The sequence below is a fragment of the Thunnus maccoyii genome, chromosome 9, assembly GCF_910596095.1.
Source record: "Thunnus maccoyii chromosome 9, fThuMac1.1, whole genome shotgun sequence".
In the NCBI taxonomy this organism is placed as follows: Eukaryota; Metazoa; Chordata; class Actinopteri; order Scombriformes; family Scombridae; genus Thunnus; species Thunnus maccoyii.
In genome coordinates, this window is record NC_056541.1 from 28843301 (window position 1) to 28868745 (window position 25445).

Below are 25445 nucleotides of genomic sequence, written 5' to 3' on the forward strand. Positions count from 1 at the left end.
ATTTATGTGACAATTACACTGGCCCTGGTTCATCTTTTACATTCATAAAAATGGTAGCATTTAACCTCAGCTCGACATCTCATGCAACTTCAAGATCTAGCAACCAGGTGAACAATCTTCCTACACTTATTAGGTAATAAAAAACCCTAAATCATGACATGTCCACCTAAAAACCCTAACTTGCTACAGGATTCATATGGACATAGAAAAAGAAGCTGGTGAAATGTGCAACTCAACATAATTGCTCTTGACAAGGATCGGTGTGTGAAACCCTAAATTTGCTCTATTTAAATCTGTTTAGATATGAACAAATGTTACAATAGTAACTTCATAAGTAACCAACATTTCCTGATTTATTCCACTACAACTTATTTAACAAATCCAAATGTTGTTTCTTAAAGGACGTCTACAGTTAATATCTGAGATATAAAAGTCATAATTTACTAGATAATAACTGCAAAGCCCTGTGAACTCTGGATTTGGAACTTTTTTGTAAATTTTTGTGTGTCTGGCCTAGTGGAACAGACAGACAGACGCAGTATAACTTATTGTTAGGACCACAGTTTGCTGAAGCCAGATCCAGCTATGTGACTGTGTTGACTTATCTGATGGGAGATTTGCTCCAGTGGACTTGAATTTGAGGAATACGACGCACCTGAGCAGCTATGTAATCCCATGTTGTTGTTCTAGCACGTCTTAGCTTAACACAGGCCCTCCAACCTGACCTGAGCTAAAATAGATATATTTTAATGTCTTCAGTAAGAGAAATAGTCAATATTTCCATATTGAAAGAAAATCATTTCCAACTTCTACATTAACATCAAATATAATACGAAATACAGATGTCTTTTTATGGAAATGACATTTGTCACGAAGAAGGCCAAGGGTCTTGTTGTGAGAGTCCCAGAGAAAATAGAGAGGTGTTGTTTTTCTGTCCACTGTCTCTAATAATATCTCTGTGAGTCAATGAGCAGCATGGGAGCTCATGTGTTACAACACCATGCCGAGAGGCCGGGGGCCAGGGCTTCAAACGCTAGACGTTCTGCTTCATAAAGGCTTTGTCTCCTGGGATGACCCCAAGTTGAGAAGCTCATCATGCTGTACAGGAAAGGCCTGAGAAATCAAAGAGCCAGACTCGCATAATGGCCACGAATCATTAGTGAACAGAGGAAAGACAAGGTCATTTGCTAGACAAGCTGCCTTACCATGATGCTACTGTCATGGAAAAAAAAGTGTCCAACTGCAAATTTTTTTTGCTTGAATCCAAAGTTTTGCGTTCAGTGAGTTGTGTTGAAACCTGTTGAAAACTGATGTCATTTTAAAATTAAAATACATTAAATAAGACAATTTTTTTGCTCACTTTTTTTTTTCCAGGTGCCTGCTTTTAATGATATGTTTTCCTCGTTCCCCGCAGAGCTCTATCTATACCTTTTGTCCCTGACCCCTCTGGTGACATCTTGCATTCATAATAGCTTCCTAACTCCTGTTGGCTTTGAACAAACACCAGAGGTGGCGTGGGCCAGCTTCCGTCCATTCTCTGATAAATCAAATGCCAGGTCCATTGGTGCAGATGTCTGCTGAATGGAGCAGACAGCAACTCACTGGTCTTAGCAGTGGCTGGTAGAGCTCGTAAATCACTTCATAATGGATCATTTAGGAAGTCAATAAATGGACAGGGAGCTGGCTGCACAATAGGCCCTGTGCTTCACTTATCACCTAACGTGTGTCTTCTTCGGCTTTGAAGGTCGGAGGTCAGCCTGGCTTTGGGATAGGACATAATCCGTTGGGTTGTGTTAGTGTGCAAGTGTGTCTGAGCCTTCATTCATGGATTATATTACTAGTTAAGACATCACACTGAGCCTGATTATTTAGAAAACATAAATGGTGAAAAAGAATAATGATCATAAGAAAATAATCCCTTTCTCTAAAAGCCAAGGCCTCATGGTTAAATCGGTTTTATTTATTTTTTCAAAATGTGAATTAATATGATTGTATCAAGGCTCTTGCTCCGTGGTGGTGATGTGTTTTTTATGTTCCGCATCAAATGTCCATCAGCAACCTCACGCACATCATAAACTGTAGCACCTTTTCTATTACTTGAGGGGTCTGGGGGGGGGGGGGGGGGTAAAATGTGAAACACGTGTTCAGATGTTTAGGTGGAGGACTCTGGCTGGTTTACCTGGCTTGTTTTTAATAACTGTCCCCAGATACATCAGGCAGGCGCGGCTCGGCAGCAGAAATGTACACAGACGTGAAGCAAACCCATCGAAACCCTGATGGGCCTGTCACAACAGATGTTCCAGATGCAGCTGAGTGTCAAATGATGCCTCAAGTCGCATTATCATCCATCGTATATCTCCTCATACTTCACTGGCAAGTCCTTGGCACCCCGTCTCCTGGAGCTTGAGACATCTGGGCACATGAACTGTTCTGCAGTGCAACTTGGCTTAAGCAGGTTGCTCTTTTCCTCTGTGAGAAATTAATATGTCCATAAATTATGTTCATGAAATGTTGAAAGCCTATTTAGGTGCGTGTGTACAAATGAAATGTGGAAGATATTTTGTAATACAGGCACCATACTGACTATATTGCTTTATATTGAGGTGTAATTCATTATACTTCCTCCAGTAGGCGCAATTTCCTTGATTTGCCGCTACAGAAAAAGAATTCACTGTTTATTTTATTACATTTGCATGGATTTAAAAAATGCTTGTCATCTTGGCCAATTAAACTCTATTTTTATGGCTTAATGCAGAGGATATATGCTGCTTAAGACTAATAATACAGAAATGTATACTCTTAGAGACTTTCTTTCAGGTCCCCTCAGGTTTTAGGGCAGGATTACAAAATTAGAGCAGGCTATGGCTTCAATGTCAAGACAAGCACTGCATCCCCATTTATTTAGATTTTTTTTTTCTGAGAATACAACATATGAAGAATATATTTAATTGATGGATATTGTGTGGTGCAGAAATAGTAATAATGCAGGTGGAGAAAACAAACATGTAGGCTTTTTATTTCTCTTTTTTGTCTAACTCAAACGGTCCTAGCTTAAAATAACTTGTACAATAATTCAGGTTTCTGTGCTTTGCTAGTAGACCACTTACAGTGAATTCTCAGAGGTTCTTGGACCCTGGAAGAACAGCCTTAAGCATTTAAACTTAGTTTAACTTTTTATCAGATACATTTCTTTACCTGAGTGGGCGTCTTGGTGGAAACTGTGGTGCCTATGATAACTAGCCTATTGGTAAGGAAAAACTGTCTTATTTAAATTACTATTTTCTGAAAATATGACACTTTTCAATGGTATGCACTGACATAGGTCCTTACCTTGGTTATAACTAAATACTAAATGGACTGTGCGTGCGCAGTCTTCTCCTTTTATGTTGTGAAACCCATAATTAGCCCAGAGGTCTGACCCTTCTTCCCCCTCTTGTTACCCTCGCCCAACCCCCCACGAGGCCCGGCGGCGCGGGTACCGTCCCGTGGTTCCTCTCGCTCTCTTCGGCACCTGCAGGCCGCCGTCGGGTCACCACGGGCGGCTTCTCATCTCTAGACGGCCGCTTCCTGACCAGACTTCACAGGAACACTAAATACTACACTGAACAGGTTGTCTGGAGTTTTGAGTGGACGAGCACTAAAGTTTTGAAAATATTTTTAAAAAATCATTTGTTTAGCCTCTATGCTATGCTTAATAAGTCGACGTGATAAAACGATAACAGGCTACAGCATAGCCTAGCTTATTAGATAAAGGAAATAGCAAACGACAAAATAATAGGCCACCCTGTAGAATCTCTATGATTAGAAAGTCACATTATAAATACCTCTGAATTTTAAATACATTTTAAGACGCAAAAAAGAAGCTTATAGTGTTTAAAGTCACACTGAAGTAACACTTTATTGTGAAACTGTTATCAGCAGGGGCGTAATTAGTCATTTGTGGGCCCAAGGCAAACTCTGTCTGCTTTACTTTTTTTTAACCCTATTTAAATGTTGGTACTGGCAGTGGTAGAAGAAATACTCAAAACGTTTTTCTCAAGTAAAACTATTAATACTGCACAGTAAAAATACTGTAGCCTAATAGTGAAAGTCCTGCATTCAAATTTTCACTTAAAAGTGAGGAGTGAAAGAGACGTTATTATCAGCACAATGTACTTACATTTACTTAACTTGTGTTCAAGGTGAAGCTTTTAATTCTTATATAATGCTGGATAATTTAATCAATAATAATGCATCATATTTGTTATATTTTTTGAATAAAATCTGAATCCGCAACATAACCAGTAACATTTATCTGTCAGGTAAATGTAGTGGTGCAATGTTTTCCTCTGAAGTATACAGTTACATTTTTTAAAAAGTGATCCTTTTGTAATTGATTTCGGGTTAGAATAGTAATATAATTCAATATTTTTCATATATAAACATCATAATACATCTATAGCTGTTTGGTGCCCTTTGGTCCCTGGCAGTCGCCTACCTTGCCTAATGTTAAAGTCTGCGTCTTGTTATCGACTTACATTAACTTTTTTGTTTCATTAGGCTAGTAGCATTGTCAGTACATTCTTCACTTCTTGCAAATTAAACATTTTAGGACAATTACTTTTAAATTAAATGTTATCATGTTTACTGTCCACAATGATCTCCTAATAAAGAATATTTTAAAGAAAATAACGACAAAGCTTGAGCTGCTTGCAAGAGTCTCACTGCCCAAACAAACCAAAAAATTATACAACCAATTAGTCAGCGTTTAAATGAGTGGAAACATTATTTAACCTTTGACACCTTTACAAGCCATTAAACAGTCAGAGGTCAGGCGCCCTCAGGCATCCTCTTCCCCTGCTCCCCGCTCAATGGCAGCTGTGTTCAAGGAGAAAAAATACATTATTGAAATGAATCATTAGGTTACGTTTCCCTTTGTATCGTGACAGGCACAAATCCCGAAGCAGAGGTTTTTTTTTTTCCAACGAGATTAACCTTGACAACAAAGCATTCCTAGGACTTCAAATAGGGGATGGAAATGACTGCACAGATAGGAGGGAGTGACATTCTTAAAATATCACCTGACTGTCCCATTAAAAATGAGCAATGATATCCTTTTAGGGACAAAGGAAATGTGATTGCTGTTTTCTGTTTTCCAGTGTGTGTGACATGGCATGGTATTCTTCTTTTTAGGGGGAAGTTAGTTGTCGAAAACAAGAAGTTCAGTATTTAGATTAATTTAATAAAGGTTTTACCAAATAATTTACATAGTAGTATGAATGATTATGAATGCTTTAATAATTTAACTTTAAAGTCATTTTTATTTCTATTAAAATGGAGAAGCTTTAAGTCTAACGCTGCACTAATACAGTTTTGAACTCCCTCGTGTGACAGATTTTCATCAGTAGCCAATCAATGGAAGACTTTATCAAAAAACTACACTCTTTAATGTGACTACAGTCCCTGGGTTAGTTGAACATGTGATCATTATATCTAACAGGAAAGTGTGTGTAGTGTGGTAGATGAGTGTGTTTATATGTGTGCATGTGTTTTTTTTTTTCTCATAAAACCAGGTGCAGATCTCAACATTTGAACTTCAGTGAATAACAGCACAGTCTAATGTTTAGACAGCTTCCAAGTCCCAGTGACTGCAGGAGCAGCGGACATCTCAACCCATTTCAACAGGGAAAATCCGGTTGGAGAAACCTGAACAATGCTATCAGTGAGGTAAGCTTTTTTTTCACCCTCCCCCTTCAGCAGACGGGGCTTTTGAATGGAAGATCGGCACAAAGACCATTTTTTTTTTTAATGAATTACAAGAATTTAATGTTTATTTTACAGATACAGAACAGTCATTCTGCTTCATTTATTTACTTTGAATTGCTGCAAGTCAGTGCCATGATACAAGCTTCTCAGAACGGCTCAAGATGTTCAGAAGTTTCACTTTCAAAATCAAATCTTGCTCTTTTTTTTTTTTTCTTCTTTTTTTTTTTTACCTCAAACAAAAACATTTCGATGTGTTTCGACACCCTCTCTGATGAGCTCAACATGCAAACATCTCGTCTACCTAGAAGGTTGAAGGACTATATAACATATGGCTTTTTTGAAAGCAATAAAAACAAGGCAAATCAAAAAGTGCATCCAACACAAAAAAAAAAAAAAAAAAAAAAATTCAATTCCAGTCTGTGATCAAATGTATTGTCCGTGTTAAGGAGAGGTCCCTCCTGCCTCCTCCGTTTGCTGGCTCAATGTCTGCAACACTCAGGTAAGAGGTGCTGATGTGGAGCTATTGCCATTTGGGTTCAAAGGTCAAAGCAGACCTCTTCAAGGGCTCAGAGCAGGTGCCCATGCTTCCCGCTAAGATGCATTTCCTTTAAATAAATACGGCAGGGTTTATCCAGCAGAAAGGAGTTTCATTCCGTGAACGCACCCCGCAGGTTGTGTAAGCCATCAATAGACAGGACTGTGTTGCCTTTCCTGCCTGTTTCCATTCCCACAGTGCTGTTTGTCGTTAGCCCCGCTGGACAGCAGTCATTATCTGGGCCCGTAGTCATAGTTAGAGGGGCCACTGGTGGCTGAGTACATGTTAGCTGTGGCGGGGTTCATGTGGTGGTGGTACGTGTGTCCTCTGATGCTGGGTAAAGGGTAGGGTGACGGCCTGGTCTTGGCTCCCAGGTAGTGTTCATAGGTGGTGGGGTACTTGTAGGGGTGGTGGTGCAGGGTGTCCGGGGGTAGACTGTGGGGGTCTGGCCGAAGGTCGTGCGGAGGACTGGGCCGGCCACTGGTGAGCGGGACAGCGTGGAGGCCTCCCGGGACGGGCAGGGCGGGGCTGAGGACCCGGGACATTAGCTGGTGAGCTGGGTCAGCGTGTATGGGCGTGCCGCTGGGGTCTCGCTCGTATTCCCGCCGACTGTCCTCTGTGCAGGAAAAACACAAAGAAAAAGAAAAAGACAGCACAGTCAGAGACGGCCGACATGTTGTGCATACCAGTGGGTTCTGTGTATTTGCTTTAAAACAAGTGTGTTCAGTTCTGTTTTTCTAAATAGTGTCTGACAGATATTTAAAAGCTCAGACTGATACTGTTGTGTATTTGGTTTGAAGCCTATGACAGTTTATATCATGCACTAATATTGAATAAATTCCCCAAAAAGTATTAGTATATATGATATTGCAAGCAGGATAGAATCAGTATTCAGATCACTTGATAGTAAAAGTCTACATTGAAACACAGAATAATTAATCATTAAAAAATAATCATCAAAAACATTTAAGCATAGAAAATAATGCATTTTACTCAGAATGTTGCATTACAGGTCATTGCAGAGCTTTCCAGTTTAAACTGTAATTATAAAATTGCTTGAAATAGATTAAAAGCTATTTAAAGCCAAAAGTCAAATATTGTCTTCAAATAAAGATTTAATTGATAAAATTATTAAAAACTAATCAAGGAAACTGTGTTAAGAAAATCAAAAAGTTTTCTGGAGCTGTGGTCACTTACAAAATAACATAAACGCCTCTATTACTCTGCCAGTGACTGACATTGACTGGCTGATATTTGATGTTTAATTAAAAGCCAGTGTTGGCCTGATCCTGACTGCATAAGTTAAGGATAAGGAAGTCAAAGAAAATGAGATGAAACATGCCACCAGTTGAAAGAAAACCATTTCTACGTCGGCTGAATAACATAACATGACTTTATTTCATATTTGATAGCAGGCATGAGTTTTGAAATGAAACAAAGAGTTAGCAGCAGACCTTTCTCTGTGCCGTTCTGCTGAGGGGGAGATGACATTGGGTTTCTTGTTCTGGCAAAGGCACTCATTATTGGCAGAGAGCCTGGCCTGTGATTCCTGGGCCTGGAGCAGGGAGATTGGATTCAGTTACACACTCATTTAATGAATGCCAAGGGCACAATTTCTTTATTATATATTAAAATGATGAATACACATTTTAATTTTACACTCACGCATGTAATGAGCATTTACACATCAACAGGCCCTCAATTTACAGTGAATGAAATGTTAATATGAAGCAACCTCCATGACTCAGATTGGCCTATTCTATAATATAATCAAAAATCCCCTGAAACTTAGTAATCAATTCAGTGAATGCTTTAAAGGAAAAACCAGTAATTTGCAGAGGTGGATGAACAGCATGTGGAAGAAGCGTTTGTTTCATTTGCCTACAGTACCATGTGGGTGGGGTTTACCACACTGTGACAATTACGAGAGTGTCTGGTAATTTGTCAATGACAGAAAAGCACAGTCGATTAACTTTGAAACAATAATCAGTGATTTCTAAACTTCATAGTACTCATTGTGTGCTTTTATGTGGCAAACTCCACCCATCTGGCACCTTTGTGTGATAAAACAAACAACAAAAGTATTTTGCAAATGCTCTCTGGCCCGGGGTCTGTTGTACATTTTTACATCATGTGGAAACATGCCAAACAGACTGTGTTATATAAGCATAGAAGCTCACCAGTCCTCTGGGTCACAGTCCCTGAAGCCCTTTGCAAAGGGATTGCTGGCTATCTTCAGCTGCGTGATCTGAAATCAGGAGAAAATCAAATAAACCTCAGTGTTGTATATAGTGCACATATACACAATGTCATTTCCATTTCTATTCACGTAGCAGTGATAGGCTGTGAAAGCCACTTTATAAAATGTATTTTTCAAAACCATTTCAACCACTTTTTTTAAATATAAAATATGCAGCTAAACAGTTATTTGTCTGTTGTCCATGTGTATTAAAAGAGATTAAAGGGGTAAATGAATGTGGTGTTCATGTTATTGTTTTTCTGCACCCTGCACTGCACTGTAACTTTTACAGCTGCATGTTTTTTTCATTTGTAAGTTCTCACAGAGGCACATTCATGATGTATTTATAATTGTAACTTGAGCACATTTCTCACCATCATAATTTGATCATATTCCATTTCAAATCCAATTCAGTTACTTTGTATCATTTTCTCCCCATTACATGAAGATAATCGTTTATGAAGGCGGGACATTAGACACAGTAACTGCAGCCATCAGGTTAATGTTTGACTCCGTAGAAGCGCTGAAGACGCGACGCTGATGTTAAACAGAGCAGAGTCGACGCATGAAGACAAACACAGTGTGCGCACAGATCAGATAGTGCTCAACACAACTACAACCACTGGTTTGTTTGATCAGAAGCATAAAATGTAACGTAGAAATAACAAACAGCAGTTTTACAAATATCCCTGACAGTAGTGAGCTGAGAGTGACCTTTTCTTAGGCTTTCATCGTGCTAATATTTTTTCTGACGACATTACTGTAATATTGCCATAATGTCCAAATAACAGAGATATTATATATTTCTGGCAATCGGATGATAAAGTGCGCTTGTGCACACACAGAGTCGTAAATAAGGTTTCTTACCCGGTGGTTCTGGTAGGCTGTGACCGCTGTGAAGCGGGTTTCTTCAAAAACAAAGGTTTTATAATTCTCCTCTGCGTATTTCTCGCTGTCCTTGCGGGGATCCACATAGACCACATGAAACCTGGGCTGGTAGCGATGCATGGAGTTCAGAATGATCTGTAAGAGAAACTATGCATCAACACCCAACTATAATTCACATTGCACTTCTGCTTGTACGCTGTTGATCTTTTAGTTTCAATAGAATGAAGTGAAAATTAAATTCATAAATAGAATATAAAGGCAATAAAATAAACAAAGGATGGAGTTGGCTGACTTATCAAAAATGATGATGATTTAACAAATATGAATACATTGTCAACCATCTCCAACAGTGTGGGCATAAGCTGGTTTAAATGCAGCAATAACATTTAACTAATACTACATGAGGATAATTAACAACATAATTCTCAGTTGGACGAGTTTAAAAGCATAACCACAGAGACATGATGATGAATGAACGATGCTTGATTCTTTTCAGTATTTGCTAAAATACAAAATTGGAAAACCCCCAATTTGCTTTCTAATTTCACAACTATTACAATGACACACTGAGGCAGACTGGAAAGCTGTTATAATTTGCAGTGGTGAAATATTCCACTTCCCTTTCGTCATTTCTGGAGTAAAGCCTGATGTGCAGCGCTATTTTAGTGGACTGAAAATAGGCTTTTGGCAACATTTGCGGATTAGTCACAATATCAAAGTTTGTCACATATTAAGTATCCAAACATTCAGCATCTCCTTAACGGTAATAATATTTCTAGGACATATTCTGTGTGAATTAAGAGTTTATATTTGGCCCTATAGCACTTTTATAGACTATCACTATGCGTCAGTAAAATTTGTATAGAATCTTATATGGTGCTAAATTCTACTGCGTCTTCTGTATTATAATTATAGTCAATTCAATAGCTTTTGATTCTGATTTGCATATGGCAAGTATTGCTCTCTTTCGAAAATAATTAGTGATCTATGCGCCGATATATTCTTATGATCATGTTGGAGTCTGTGAGTCTTTTTTGCATGCATTAATTTCCTCTTCCAACTGTGCACTTACGTGGCCGTTGTCATCCAGGAGGTTGTTGGTGAGTTTGAGTTTATCAAAAGAGACAATCTGTTTCATCCACTGTGCGCCTTTGGCCGGAGAGTCCGGGTGGTAGTGGACCCTTCCCGGTGTGGCGGGATCAGCTTTACCGGCCACCAGCCACGATGAGCTGTGGAAAGCATACCTGCAGGATCGAAAGAAGTGACTCAGACACGAGTTTCCTGGTAGCATTGTACTTAAACATTTCCTTTTTTGGACCTCTCCTCAATTACGCACTTCGAATAAAATTTTTATATGCCCCCGAAGACAAATAAAAGTCGCATACACGCACACAGAAGGTGCACCGTGCGTGGAAACGTATGTAGAAAAATAATAAATTAGCTTTTGACATTGAATTTCAGTATAATGTCAGCATACATTGGTCACCAACATATTTCATAAATTGGTTGGTTATTATTTATCAATAGTAGCCTGGTCTAAATGTTATAATATTATATTTTAATAACACGTAGGCCTGTGTATTTATGTATTCATTTATACATTCCCTTAGTTTTTGTTACACAGGCCTATAACTCTTTTAAAGCCTACTGTAGTTTTTTGACGTTGTGGAATTTAATACTGTAAAGTGTGGGTCTTGCAGCTCAATAAAAAGCAGTACAAAGTTTTTACGGTCTTGAAAGTGTGTTTCAGTCGTTTAAAAACACCCAAAAAGTTACCTGTAACGTTTGTCGTCCACAGGCAGGAAGTCCATCAGGAGCATGTAGTCTGCCATGGGATCCATCCCGAATATTTTCACTTGGAAAGTTGGAAACATTCTCCTGGCGAAGACAAAATCACGCAATGAGTGTTAAATCGAGGCTTTAAATGGTTGCTATTGCTCCTTGCATGGGTGCATATTTTATTTTTCTGCCCCACTTTTAAAAACTAGATCATCTGTGTGTGTGTGAGTGAGAGAGAGACGGTGGTGTTTCACAGACACAGTTTGAATTATTTAGAATTTGAGAGAGAAGCCAGCAAACGATTTTGCCAAAGTATTTTTCAGAAAGCCAGCATGTTTGTAGAGAGACGTGCAGCTCCAGGCCGTCAGAGCTTAATTTGGCCTGAGATGGAGGCTACAACAAGTCAGAGGCTTCAAGCTATTGAAAATGACGTGATCCAGTCAGTGCGTAACCAGATAAAATTCTGCTTGATGGGACTGGAGCTTCGAGTTTGTTGCCTTTTAACTTCGCTTTTGTAACTTCTGGCAAAGCTCTTTCTTCTGCTCATATGATGAATTCCAGACACACGAAAGCCTGCAGACATGTAGAGGAAATACACGCGCGCCCAGAGGTGTTATTTTGAGTATAGGCGACGCGAATTTGCAGTTTTTTTAAATTCAGGATCTAAAAATATGTCCATAAATGTATTTTAATGAAAAAAAAGTGAGGTGACATACCGGTGACCTCTATTCATTTATCTACAATCACATTCATCGCCAGAAATTTTGATTCAACATCTTTTGTTTTGCTGCAATTTTTTTTATCTGATAAATTCAGCGGCACAAATGTATGTTTTTTTTTCCTTTCATCTCATCGATATTACTCTGTAGGGCAGATTTATATCCTACAAGAACATCAGCTGTAAGTTGAGTAATCCGCCAAGTCAGTGAAAGGGATCCTAAAATCAACGCTCAATTAACGTCAGTGTTGTGGCTAGGTGAGGCTGAAGGAGCTTTTAAAGTGCTCTGCAGCAGATCTCCTTTCTCCTGTCAGACAGCGCAGAGCGGAGAAACTCAACCCTCACTTTCAGGATTAAATCAATTATCTGAAGCCTCTTTATATTATTATTATTGTTATACAAGAAGAACTCAGGACGTCGTTAACTAGACTCATCCGTGCCATATCTAGTGTTAATTGGAAGAAAATAATTGCTGCTGAATATTAGAGTTACATTGTATTGACTCTCCACAAAGGTCAGAGGTCAGAACTTGTAGGTTTTGCGTCCTGCGCAACAATTAAACCGGAATAAAGTGTATATTCTGCAGCAGAAAAACAACCTCTCTCATCCGTCTGAAATTATTTGAAATAAGGAAAAATCAAGCACGTGCCGAGGTCCAGATAAAAACAAGACGGCAACGCTGTTATCAGCTCGTATATAGGAAACACGGATTAAACGCCATAATGGTCCGTTTAACAGCGGCGCATAAAACTGAGACTGACGGTGAAGAAGAAAACCAGCCGAGAGTCACAGTTAATGGATCTATAAAACCCAGCAGGATCAGATCAACATGGTGTTTACAGCTGAGACACACACACACACACACACACACACACACACACACACACACACACACACACGCACACACACACACACACACACACACACACACCATGCGTTTGACCTCCTAATGTCTTACGTGTTTAAACGTTTCTAATAGCAGGCCCGCACTGCTCAGCAAACTGCAGCTTTGAATAGCCTACAATATTTTATAAATCCGACAAAAGGATTATTTAAGCGTTAATGTGCGAGAAACAAGGTGATGATTTCAGTTTGTTGTTCAATAATGCGAGGCAGTTTTACCACTATATATTTGTCTATCTGACGTCAGAAATGAATTACACTGCTGAATAATTAATAGTGAAAAATTATGAACTTCACAAGAAGAGAATAAACAATATTTTTAATGAAATTCTCCTTTCCTTTTGTTTGGTACTCTTTGTAATTGTATGCGCGTGCATATAATTAAATTAAAAAAACAAACAGTGAAACTTAATGGAAATATTAGCAAGTATATGCTACATAATTGATTTGCGTCATCAACGTAAATTCTCAAAAATACTTTCATTTTTAAATATAAAAACTTGAGTCTTTTGACACGATCATTGTTCTTAAGGCGGGACAAAAAAGTCAAATCTAATGATTAAATACAGCCTGGTCTGTGTTCGGTATTATCTGTTCTGCCCACATTTGCTCTGGGCTTATGTGTGGAAAAGTAACTCCTTTGCCCTGTGTGTTATTCGCGCTCACCTGCCAGCCTTGGTAACGATCATCTCCGTGCCCAGCTGATTAAATTCGTCCCATAAAGCTTTCATCTCCAGCTGGACGTTAATGTTGGCCACTTTAGGGTTCTTCTTCACGATGGTTTTGCTGTTCGGTGTGGAGTTGGAGGAAGACGAGGAGCAGTTGGGAGTCCCGTTGTCGCTCGGCGGGGCCTGGCCCGGGTTGGACCCCGGGTAGTTGTAGTTGTGCTGGGCGGCCGGACAGGGCTCAAAGTGGGACTCATGTTGACTGTAGGGGTCCCCGGGGGACGGAGAGAGGTGGTAGCCCCCCGGCGTGTTGAGGCTGCTCAGGCTGCTCGTCGTGAAGGCTGCAACATCGCAAAAATGGGACAGCTGCGTCAGCCACGGACTGGATATGGCTGAAATCATCCCAAAAGACTTGATTTACTAAATATGCCTTGCACTTTGAGTCGGTTACAACACAGACAGTAAAAACAGAAGCAGGATTCAGTGATCTCCAAATGAAGATGTCAGGCAGAAGTGCACCCCTTTCGGTTTAAAAGTTTCCGTCTCGGTTGCTCATTAATCCCTGAGGTTGCATCCACTGCCAGCATACTACAGTCTGCCTGATCTAAAATACCAAACGTCCGAATAGTGACGAAATGTTTCCAAAAGCTGCGCCGCTCTCGTCGAATCTCTGAACTATTTGCAGAAACGAGCTTCGAGTGCGTGTGAATTAGTTTTCTCTTTGGATCGATTGCGCTCTGAACGGCCTCTGTTGTGCGCTGCTGCTGTGTGTTAAACTGCAACCCAGTCTCCTCTCTTATCTGACGCAGAGGGCCTCCCCTTTGCGATAAAACCGGTTCTTATTTCTATTTAGATAAGGAACTGCAGGTAATGTGCCTTTTCCTCGCCTTGGGACGAGACTGATTGACAGAGAAGTGCGCCCCTTTTTAATGGGCTTTCCGGCACCCATTTAACTTTTGGATAAGGATATCGCCCACATCACCCCCGTTAACAAACAATAGAGGATCTGGCCCGCAGAGTGGAGTGTAAACGGGTTACAAGGTAAACACACATTGATTTGCATGAACAAACAAACAGTCAGCAGGTGACTGTTGCTTATTGGACAAATAGATCTATGGAATTGATATACACCCCCCTCCGAGCTGGATATGCTTATTATGGTCTGTTTTTACCATTACGCACTGGGTGCCCGTGTAAACCCTCCTCCTCCTCCTCCTGGCTTCATTTTCAATGTAGGCCTATGTGATTCTGTCCACGAATTAAAGTTGACTCAACGCGTTGGGGTTTTGCAATGGGAAACTTTTTTTTTTTTCTCCACTCTGGCTGCTTTTGTGTGGACAGACTTCTCCTCCCTGGTGATCATTGCCAGGACTGAATTTGCATTATTTTTCATATAGTAGGTCAACTGTGTCAGAATCTATTTTTATAATCATTTTTATTCATGCAACCAAAACAACGCATTCATGTTTGAAACCAACTGTGCGTTTTGAAAATATCGATTAACCGAGCAGATGCAATGTTGTTATGTCATTTCGGGTGAGATGGTACACATGCTACAGCAGCTCTATGGGCATCAACAAACAAATTTACCTTCCATTTCCCGGGTGACAGTGCTGTAGTGCATTTTAAAGGAACAGTGGTTGTGCAGGTCTGGCTTGTCCAGGCCGGCGCTCTGTTTGTCAAACGCTGCGTTTCCTGCTTGCTCTGCAGCCGAAATCAAAGAGGCAATACTGAAAGCATTTGCCTTTGGAGAGAGGGGACCGCCGTCGTCCATAGGCAAGGGATCGAGTCGGGAAAAGCCGTCCCTCCTCCTCCTCCTCCTCCGCTTTCCAACCGCTCAGAAAGCAGGAGAAGGCTGCGTACAATGGAGAGGAACATGCGCCAAAATGGGGTTTTCACATTCCGCCACCGGCGATCCGTGGGTGCGAGAGTCTGGGGTAGACAGTTCTTAAAGTATTCCCACGGCTACTGTGAAGACGCGAAAAGCTCCCCGGTGCTCAGACTCATCTGATTAACCCTTAAACACCTCCTGGTGTCAAAACATAGTTCATCCGCAGAGAAGAGAGAGAGAGAGCTTGCCTTGTTTCTCCTCCGGTCGGTGGCGGGGTGGTGTCATCTGAGTACTGCCTTGAGGAGAAGCTACTACTGCTACGAGAATGTCAAAAGTGAGCGAGATCCACGCCTCCCCTGCACCACAAGGAAAAAAGTGTCTGCGCTCTGCAATGGATGTTTTATTTCAATAAGAGCTTGTCAGTCATTTGAATTCAACTCCAACGTCACTGCAATGTCCGGCTTCAAAGTGCGCCACTTTTCCAGTAAATTATGCGCCCATATATGCGAGTGCATATTTTAGCTGTCCAAGCCCCAAAAGCGCTGCCCAGTCCCCGAGTTTGCATGGAACATCAGGGGCTGCGCTGCAAAAACACACAGTCTGAAGAGTCTTTTACGCGAGAGTTCAGTCTGAAAATGTATTTTACTTTAAACAAGCTTGGAAAAACATGGACAGATAGAGGTGAATTCAGATTGTTTACTCGGTTTCTCATGTTAGGGGTGTTTCTTCAGTCAAGTAACACACAGAGATAAGAATATTTCTTTCAATCCAACCAAAAAGACAACAGAGATCCAAGAAATGCAGAAATGGAAACAAGTGAGAAGTGTCAGATATTTCACTTTATTCAAGGAGTGATTCACTAGTTTCAGATATAGGTGATCATATCCATTAAAACAGTAGTTTCACTCATTCACACCAGCCATCCATCCTTGCACTCATTTATTTTTCTACTGAGCGCTCTTCTCCAAAAACAATATAATGCCAAATCGCGTAATTTCACGGGAATTTATCTCAGATTTACACAGTCCATTACCTCTGATATACATCGTTACGTACAAAGCCTCAGAGACATTTTTTACCGAGCAAAACGCCACCAGTGCAGTCAGTAAACAGAGAACATAAACACACGTGGCACTTGAGGCCGGAGCTGGACTTGACCTCTCCGCCTTGCGAATCCAGTATCGCCTTGTTGGCTCTCAGCTTATCGAGGTTCATCTTTAATGTGCAGCAACCAAAGATGTGTTTTGTTGGGTCGACTGTGACATCGCCCGGATAGAGTCTAATTTACACCGGAGTCATTGAATTAAGTGTGAAGGCAGCAGCGGGATTCTGATGGGATAAAGCAGTTAGAGGATTATCTCTATTTGTTTTGGATGTTTCTCCACAGGAGCCAGTGATCATAAATAAACTACTGCAATATGTTGTTAAAGGCAAATATTTAGAGAGATAGATAGATAGATAGAACATCATGTAAGATTACAGTTCACACTCGCTTCTGTTTATTCATGAAGTGAGCCTGTGCGCATTGATTACTGCATAAAGGAAATCACGCATGGCGCAGTCAAAACCGGTGTAAACCATCGCCCACATGATATATTCCTCCCAGTGTGTGCCGGCCTTTTTTATCAGATATGATGCCATCAATACCGACTCACTTCATCATTGCCAAGTCGGAAGCCTCCTTTGTAAATACTCAGGTGATAACAGACAAAATACAGGAGCGGATCGAAATGGGAAGAGACTGTGTTGGAATTCGCTCGCAGGCCTCAGCAGCGGCCAAAGCACAGCGGAGGCATTCAACAGTGCACTTGAGAACATAAAGACGAACTTATAGGAGACATTTAGAGGGAAAAAAACCCATCACATTTAATTTCCTTTACGGAAAATAACAATTCTAACTAATTTAAGAATGGTGCCGTTCATGTAGATGAACCAGGGCAGAATGAAAAATGAAAGCATATAAATAGCTGATTAAAGAATAGTATATAAATTAACTGAGTAAAATACTAACTTTAAGTCTTCTTATGAATAAGAATCTTCTGACTTTCGTTACATGGAAGTGAGCAAGTGATGAATCACATTAAGGAAACTGAATCTCTGCAGTGATATGATATAACATGTATTTATATTCTAAGTAGAATAGATGTAAACTCACTATTAGGTGCAACAGACACATTTTAATACACATACTACAATGGTATTATATCTTAGTGATTTTTTGTTATCGTTCAAGCAGCTAAAACAGTAGAAAAAACTAATCTTTGGTTATATTTAAAATATATCTTTGCCCTGTAGGACTCCATGTTCTGCTGACTGTACACTACAGACTGTAACACACCCAAACCTGACAACATCTAGACAAAGTGGCTAAAGTATGTGAACAGCTCTTACTGATTAGAGGATACAGGCCCGAACACCCGGCTGCACCGTCTCACTGATTCATGGAGACAGAAAAACGTGGACACACATACATTTCTCTACCAGCTGTTGCTCTACTGCCAATACAAAATCACATCATTGTGTTTTTTTTTTTAATAGAATTATTATGATGTTGAAATTATTTAAGTTGTGGCCAGTATGAGAATTTGTTAATCACAAAGTATTTAAATAATTTGAAGACTGTAGGTGTTGTGAAACAGCCTTTGATTTAGTGATCAGGGACTAGTTTGTCATGAGTTCCTGCTGAACCAACGTCTTTTGAAATTTGATTAAACTTAGCATTGGGTATCACTCGTATGTCGCCATTTAAAGCGCCTATATTGAACTCTGACTGGTAGCCCTGCTGATGTGGGGTAATATCAAATGCGACTTTTGCTTACGCACTGTGCTGCACGTTTTTGTCCTTCATTTATTCATTTGGAAACGATGTAACTGAAAATACATTCTGAATTTCACAGATGTTAATTATTTTTTAGAAGTAAGATATTTTTATTATTTTAATATTATTGGATATTTCTACATTTCTTTAATTTCGAAGAAAAAATATACATAATCATAGCGCTGATTACCTGACATCCCTTAACCAGTGTTCTTGTCTTCGGACGCACAGTCAGACTCTATATTAGGTTAACTGACAGGCGACTGCGCAAGGATGACAGGACCAACAGAAGACAAACCTGCAGATCCTCCGTGCCATTTGGCGTGCGCTTTTACGCACTTGAATGAGCGCATAAATATATTTTAGTTTGATAAGAATATTTCCAAACATACATCGATCTGTTTGTAATTAAAATATATGTCTTAACACATGGTCACATGACGCATTTTGACAGACATTCAGCCACACAAAGCACAGATGCATGTTGTTGGTTTTCTTCCTGTTGTCTTTTACTGGAGGCTTCTGTTTCTCATGTAGGAAAGAAAGGCCTGTGTGGTCCTGTGTGTCCTGTTGTGGTAACATGACAAATCACCAAACCAAAAACACCTCCCGCCCATGCCTCATTAAATGGCACAGATCTCATAAACGTCAAGGCTCTGCGGCTGCTATTTTTGTGTTACTATTAAACAGAGATGTGATTAGGTCATCGGTATATCTGGAAGGACCCGTGGGCGCGCGCTCTCTTCTTCTCTCTCTCTGCTCCCCCTCTCATTTTCTCTCTCACACAATAAAAACAGCATAAAATGTTCTTTGATGTTTTTATGCCTGCGTTAAGTTGTGGAGATATTTATTTCTCCTGTCTTTCATTTAATGAGCTTGTCTCTGACACTATCAGGCTGATAAAATTATGCATTACACGCTCACATCATTTAACAGATAATAAATCACAGGTTAATCCGCTGATCATTAAAACAATGATTTTCACATTCATGTTGCGTGACTGAAACTGTAGAGACCGAGGCGGCGCGCTCCACGTATAAAACCCAATCCTATCTAAATATTAGTCTAAATCCCTGAATAAGAAGGAGAGGAAGTGAGCAGTTGACCGCTGACAGCAGAGGGCCCGGGTTGTCCCCTCTCTCCGCCGGGCTTTAGGAACTGCGCGGATAGACCCAGGTATGCAAGAGGAAATACTTAAAAAAAAGCTGCCTCAACTATCAATAAGACCTCCGGTCGGTGATCAGTATGAGGCAAAATATTCATATAAAAAATCTGTTCTTTATTTATAAGAGGAGTTAAATCCTTCAAATGTCCTAAAATATGTTTTCACTTAAGGTTGAATTTGCACCTCATGAAGAACATTAATGAATAAACAAAATAAGCAACTGAGGAAAGTTACAGAGAAAATGTTCCTTTAAATCAGTATTATTTAATTTTTTTTAACATTGTATTTATGTATCGACGCAACCAACGAAAAAATCCCTATAACCTAATATTTCTATAATATTCTTGCAGGAAACTGCTGTTCTCAGTGAACACAGACCTTCGAGGTCTTTTTAATACTACTTTTTCTCTTCCAGTATCGCTATAATTAACATATGAACTTGCAGTTTTGCTGCTCACTTTATTAGGCTCCAATTCTTTCTAATTCATTTTAATTTATCATTGTAACTTTTTTTTCGGATGAAAAGTCGAGGATCGACATGCAAACCTTTAAATTGTGCATCGGTGTTTAGAAGGTGACTGTAGGATTATTATGATTATTATTATTATTATTTTGTACAGGTGCGAACAGTCTACTGTCTTATTACACCCGTAGTGGCCTAATTTTGTCGTTCGGTTACATTTGTGAATGCTTTCATTCACTCCTCCAGTTAAAAAAAAATCCGCCTCCTTTCCTAAAATGAAACGTCCACATCAGCGCAAATACTAATTGCAATTTATCACTAAACACGTCCAAACATTTTACCACAGTGATGAATATTTGTTCGATGTCTATCATTATTTATTTTTCCTTATTTCCTTATCTGTCATTGAGTGGTTAGTTGGGTATTTTAGACTTTTTCCGTGGTGTTGGTTGTTTGCCACTTTGAATAAAATCAAAACCGTCGGGCCAATAGTGTATAATCTTGTTATTATGTGCAAATATGCGCGCTGATTCAGCAAAGGGATTACTACAGTTTACATGTAGTTTATCCATGTGCGCAGAGGGTGATGGGAGTTTGCTCTCACGTTGTGTTACAGGTGTTTGCAGATCTACATTGTCCTACAATAGCCACTCAGCCATGCGTAAAGGCGACTACAGTACAGTAATCCTATAGTCAATTTAAATAGATAATAACACAAACATCACAGAAAGGCTAAAACTTCCCTTAAGAATAAATAGTGCAATAAGAGACTAAAATACCATCAAATGAAATTGAACATGTCATTATGAGCTCATTATAAAGTTTAAATCCATATAATTTGTATTTGATATTACAAGAAGTGGTCAGACCTTTAGAAAAGCTTTGGTGTCGATTATGTTTCATATCTGGGATTTGACTAACAGCATGTTAACATCTTGTAGGGAATTCCTCATTTTCTGGGGAACAGAAAACAGAAAAGAAACGAAAAAAACCTCAAACACATTTCCTTGTTGGCTTATAAATGTGGCTTTCCTGTTCAGCCCTGTTCTCTTTGTATTTTTGGGGGTCATCATAAAAGGACATGTGCATAAAAACACAATGGAAATGAACACAATGGCTGACCAAAGGTGAAAATCATTATTCCCTAGTGTCTGTCTCAGTCAAATTCCAACATATATTCCCACACAAATCCATGAAACATGGACAAACAGGCCATAAACTTCACGTCTCAATATTATTCATAGAAAAAGCTTAGAAGAAGTAGGTTCACGGTTTAGAAATAACATTGCACCATAATGAAATATGTTTTAAACTACATCATAACAAATAAAAAATCTTACTCTCAGTCCTCTCTCCACATGTCTTCATGCAGTTAACTAATATAGGCCTGACAGCTGCCAACTGTGCCCTTCAACAGCTTTCGACCAGGCTGGCAGGGCTGGTCTCCACACTTCAGTTCCCTTCACTCCCACCACACCTGAAGCAACATGGGAATGGGATGAGAGGTGTTCAGGCGATTATCATCCAAACACCAGTAGCGTAGGAAAAGACCTATTTTAATTAAATGAGGCTTATAATGGTGAAAGTGTATTTCTTTTCATCAGGACGGGGAAATGGCAACGTATGCATGAGTTCATGTGCGTATACAGTGTATGTACAGTACATGTGGTGCTACTAAATATTCTGAATATTCCTTTCAGAGTTGTTGTCAGTATTAATCAAGTTGAATTTCTCATGGAGAGACTGAGAGAGAGCAAAAACAGTTTGGAATGTCTGTATAGGACATAGGAAGGGTGGTGGTGGGGTGGGAGGGGGTGGCTGGAGTCAGATCCCTTTTCAAAATCACTTCTTCTCTTTCCCTCCCGTCTTTGTTTTAAAACTGGGAAGCTTTTAGCTTTTGAAAAGTATCCTTTTCCTATCTGTTGCACAGCGGCCCCGGTCGTCATCACCTTGCCTCTCCCCGCAGTCCTATTGGAGCGCCGGTAAATAGCTGGCATTCCTGCCACAAAGAACCGATGATGTGGGCCCGGGGCCTCCGTGATCTCCCCAAATTAATTAAGGCCTTTCTTCTCCCTGAGCAGGATCTGTGGCCTTTGTCTCTCTAATACGTCTTAAGCCCGGTATTAAATGCAAGGGCAGAGTCTACGCTCATTATAAATCTGTCACTGCCTGCTTTGCTCTTCTCGGTCTGGCCCGTGATCCTAAATAGGCTTCAGTGTAGCAGAGAAGCCATCCTCCAGTCTGGCTCTCAACCCCTTACCTCCTCCTTATCTGCCGCCCCTCCTAGCTCCCCACTGGTTTGGTATTTATTTGAATATGAGAAGGCCTGCTTGTTGTTTCTGGCAGAGGGGGCTCAAGGCTGAGATCCCCCTCCCCCCCCCTTCTCCACCACCACCTCATGCCCCTCAACCCCCCTGTTTCTTCCATCCCTCCATCCCTGCATCGCTCACTCCATCTGTCCTTCCTCAGCCATCCTGGCTTGTTCACTCCTCACCAGCCTCTGCTTTCGTGAACTTGAACCACAGACCTTTAGTCAAAGGCCATTACAGACAGGCCCACTGTGCATGTGTATGAGTGTGAGTGTGTTTGAGGGCATGTATGCGTATCCCATTAACTACTTTCCCTTCCTAGCTGAAATTAATAACTGTGTTAGCGGAGTTAATGTCTAAGCTAGAGGCGTGGCCAGAGTCTGCTCCTTTTCTTCCAAAAACTCAGCTGAGTGAATATTTCCTTTAAAACCACTCTGGTCTGTAAATGTACCTTTCAGGAGCTGATCCTGTTCATCCTTCTCAGATTTTGTTTACCCACTAGCTTCCCTTTGGCCAATCTGAAGAAAGGCCTCAACCTCAGATGATGAGTCTTCTAATACGTCTCCAATTTGAAACGCTGAAGGTGTTTAGTGGGGTTATAACATGGCAATTAGTTTTGTGACAGCAGGATCAGGATCGTCTCTTACCGGCAGCAGGAAGTGGATAACATGTCCATTAGAGAGGCCCCCACACCAACCCCAGACAGTGAAATTAGGGGATCAGAGACGTGCTGAGATTTGACCTTGAGGAATGCCAATACCACACCCCTGGCTGGAAATGCGCAGCAGAGGAGACAGGAAAATGAGCTACAATGTGGCTTTTTGTTTGGGCGTACAGGAGATTTGGGTTGAGGGGGGGAATATCGGGCCTTCCTGTGCTCCTCTTCCAAGATGAAGAAGCAGGAAGTCACACAGGAGGTAAACAATGTGCAGAATGGAGCCGATACCAAGGCTTGGAATTTACACCCCCATCATCCCTGTTGGCATGGCTCCGGGCCAGTCGATAATGGACACGGCGCCCACTGAACACCCGGCTTCCATGTTGCAAATATTTCCCCATCTTAGAAAATGTTTACCTTCAGTGTGGCTCAGTGTAGAATGACCTGCAGACTTTGCTCAGTGGTGGTTTTGCTTGGATATGACATATCTCAGGTCTAGGCTGTGCTTCAGGTCACAGATCGTGCTCTGTGCGTCTTGTCACTCAGTCGCTTGGAGAATCTGTCAAAAGCAGCCTCCACCAATCAGAGCAAACGCTGGGCTGTCTGATGCTGATTACAGCGATCCATCATGTCAGGCACTCCCTGCCACCACATGTTTGTTTTGATCTCTTCCTCTCCAGCATGGTGACAGTGAAAGATGAGGGAACATGTGGCTGGACCGGCACTGTGCCATAGAGACCGGCAGCACAAGCAACAGTTCTGGGTCCCAGCATGGAGCTCTATGCGCCAGCCCTAGCCCAGGCCTCAGCCTGGAGCTCCATGTTGGGGCTCAGAAAGAGCGAGCTCAGGAGGGCGTGGGGGCCTGTTGGCCGACTGGCTAATTGTAGACCCAAAAGTGTAACTTTAGGTGATGGGGGGATTAAGGCATGTTGACTTGTGTTCACTGGGGGGCTAAACTGACACTAAGTTCCCCCCAGAGCGGACAGTTCCTGAAACCCCCTGGAGTTGGCTGGGGGGTCTGGGTCACATTAAGGGGGTACTGTGTGGCCTGCTAAGGCAGACCACATGACCACCTCCTCTAAAACAAGCATTGCTGTGTCCATAATGTCAAACACTTCCTCCATTTGCATCCATTAGCCAGCTCTCGAGGTGGCGAGGAACATTTGAGAGCCGAAGGAAAACAAAGGGTCCAGAGATTACATGGCCTTTGCATAATGAAAAAGTTCCCTCGCCTATTGTACTCAGGCAGTCAAAGAATTTACTCAAGGAATCCATTCATTTTGGGCATACTGATAAGTTTCTGTTTTCATAATTTTCATATTTGAAAAATAGTATTTGTTTTCTATTTTTATTGGTATAATTACAAATGCAATTGGAAAAGATCATTTTAATCACGCTGTTACAAATATTTTTGACTACAGTTTAGGTACACTGTTTACAGCTCTAATAATTTTTACTGACATTACTTTTTCAAGTTTTATACATAAAAATCTTGTTTTATAAAACTGATTTTTAGTTATTTAGTGCAGGCATTAATATTTTAGTTTCAAGGCCAGACAATTGTATTTAATTTGTTTCTCTTTTCAAATGATCAAAAATGTGATAATGCTTTTAGAGCTTTTTAAATTTTTTTTTAACAATTTATCCTCATACAAACATATATTTTCACAGATTGCATTTATTGCAACAAGCTGAATCCTCACAATTCAAATCAATTAATTTGCTATCAAATAAATCAAACTAATTCACATCTTCCATAGTGAATACCAGTGATTTGTTTTAATAAGCAACACATTAAAAGCACATAAAACTGGTGCGAGGAATTACTTGTGTAAAACATATAAAGTAGGCCTTCACTTAAAACAAACACAACCTGATATACAGCCACCTGACATCTAACTAAATCACTAAATAATACATTTTTAATTACTTGAAACTAAATGCATAAAAACATTCATGCAGTTGGATGTAAAGAACTATATGAACAACAAACAGGACATAATGTACATTTTTATTTTTTAAGGGTTAGCAATGAAAAAAAATCACCATAGAAATTACATTGAGAAAAAGCTCATTATCCAAGGAAACAAAAAAATTCTTTATAATCCAAATTCTTGATGCCATTATTTTCAGTCATTCCTAATATTTTATGCACCAGAGAGACTTCTAGTTTCACTGTAAAACACCGAGTTGGTTATGGTGTCAGTAGACACACTTTTTTCCTGATTCCCCTGAGTTTTATTTACCGGCTCATGTTTGCTGCTGGTCCGAAGCTCCTTCACTGTGTCTCCCACTGTTTTTAACACCCTTGTTTACACTGATGTTACTCTACCTCACTCTTTCTTTCATATAGGTATTCCACAGGCCCCTATCGTCCTCTACCACACCGTAAAATATGGGTGGACCTTCTGACAGATGAACCAAGCAACACAGACGAGCAGAAATCTTTCTTGTCATGCGTGTCGCGGCAACCTCCCATGTGGCTCGGCCCAAACATGAGAGTGTAGCTGGATGTGGAAAAAAATATCCCATGTGTTTGGGTCTGATTTCTCAGCTCATTAATCTTGACTGTAGTCATACAGTGCGTCTCACAGGCTGGCATATTTTCAGGCTGCTTGAATGTAATGATATTTATTAGAACATGTCTTCGCTTGCTGTATGTCTCTTACCGTATCTGACATCATTGTCCTAGATACAGAGTTGTGTTTACATATGACTAAGAGGAAGAG

The 25445-nt window shown here is 40.4% G+C and overlaps 1 protein-coding gene across 2 annotated transcripts; it reads right to left on the bottom strand.

The window, feature by feature from the left end:
- Positions 1-5712: 5712 nt before the first annotated feature.
- tbx1 (T-box transcription factor 1) lies at positions 5713-21535 on the bottom strand. 2 transcript variants are annotated; one of them, XM_042420131.1, is made up of 8 exons: positions 15063-21535; positions 13474-13813; positions 11184-11285; positions 10480-10651; positions 9387-9542; positions 8461-8528; positions 7735-7835; positions 5713-6896 (listed from the first exon to the last, which is right to left on the bottom strand). In XM_042420131.1, exons 1-8 carry the CDS (start codon positions 15244-15246, stop codon positions 6514-6516), a joined length of 1506 nt encoding a protein of 501 aa, XP_042276065.1. In that variant the 5' UTR covers positions 15247-21535; the 3' UTR covers positions 5713-6513. The 2 variants fall into 2 exon arrangements, with proteins under 2 accessions (XP_042276065.1, XP_042276063.1); XM_042420129.1 differs by having other exon boundaries at positions 13474-13864.
- Positions 21536-25445: the final 3910 nt, after the last annotated feature.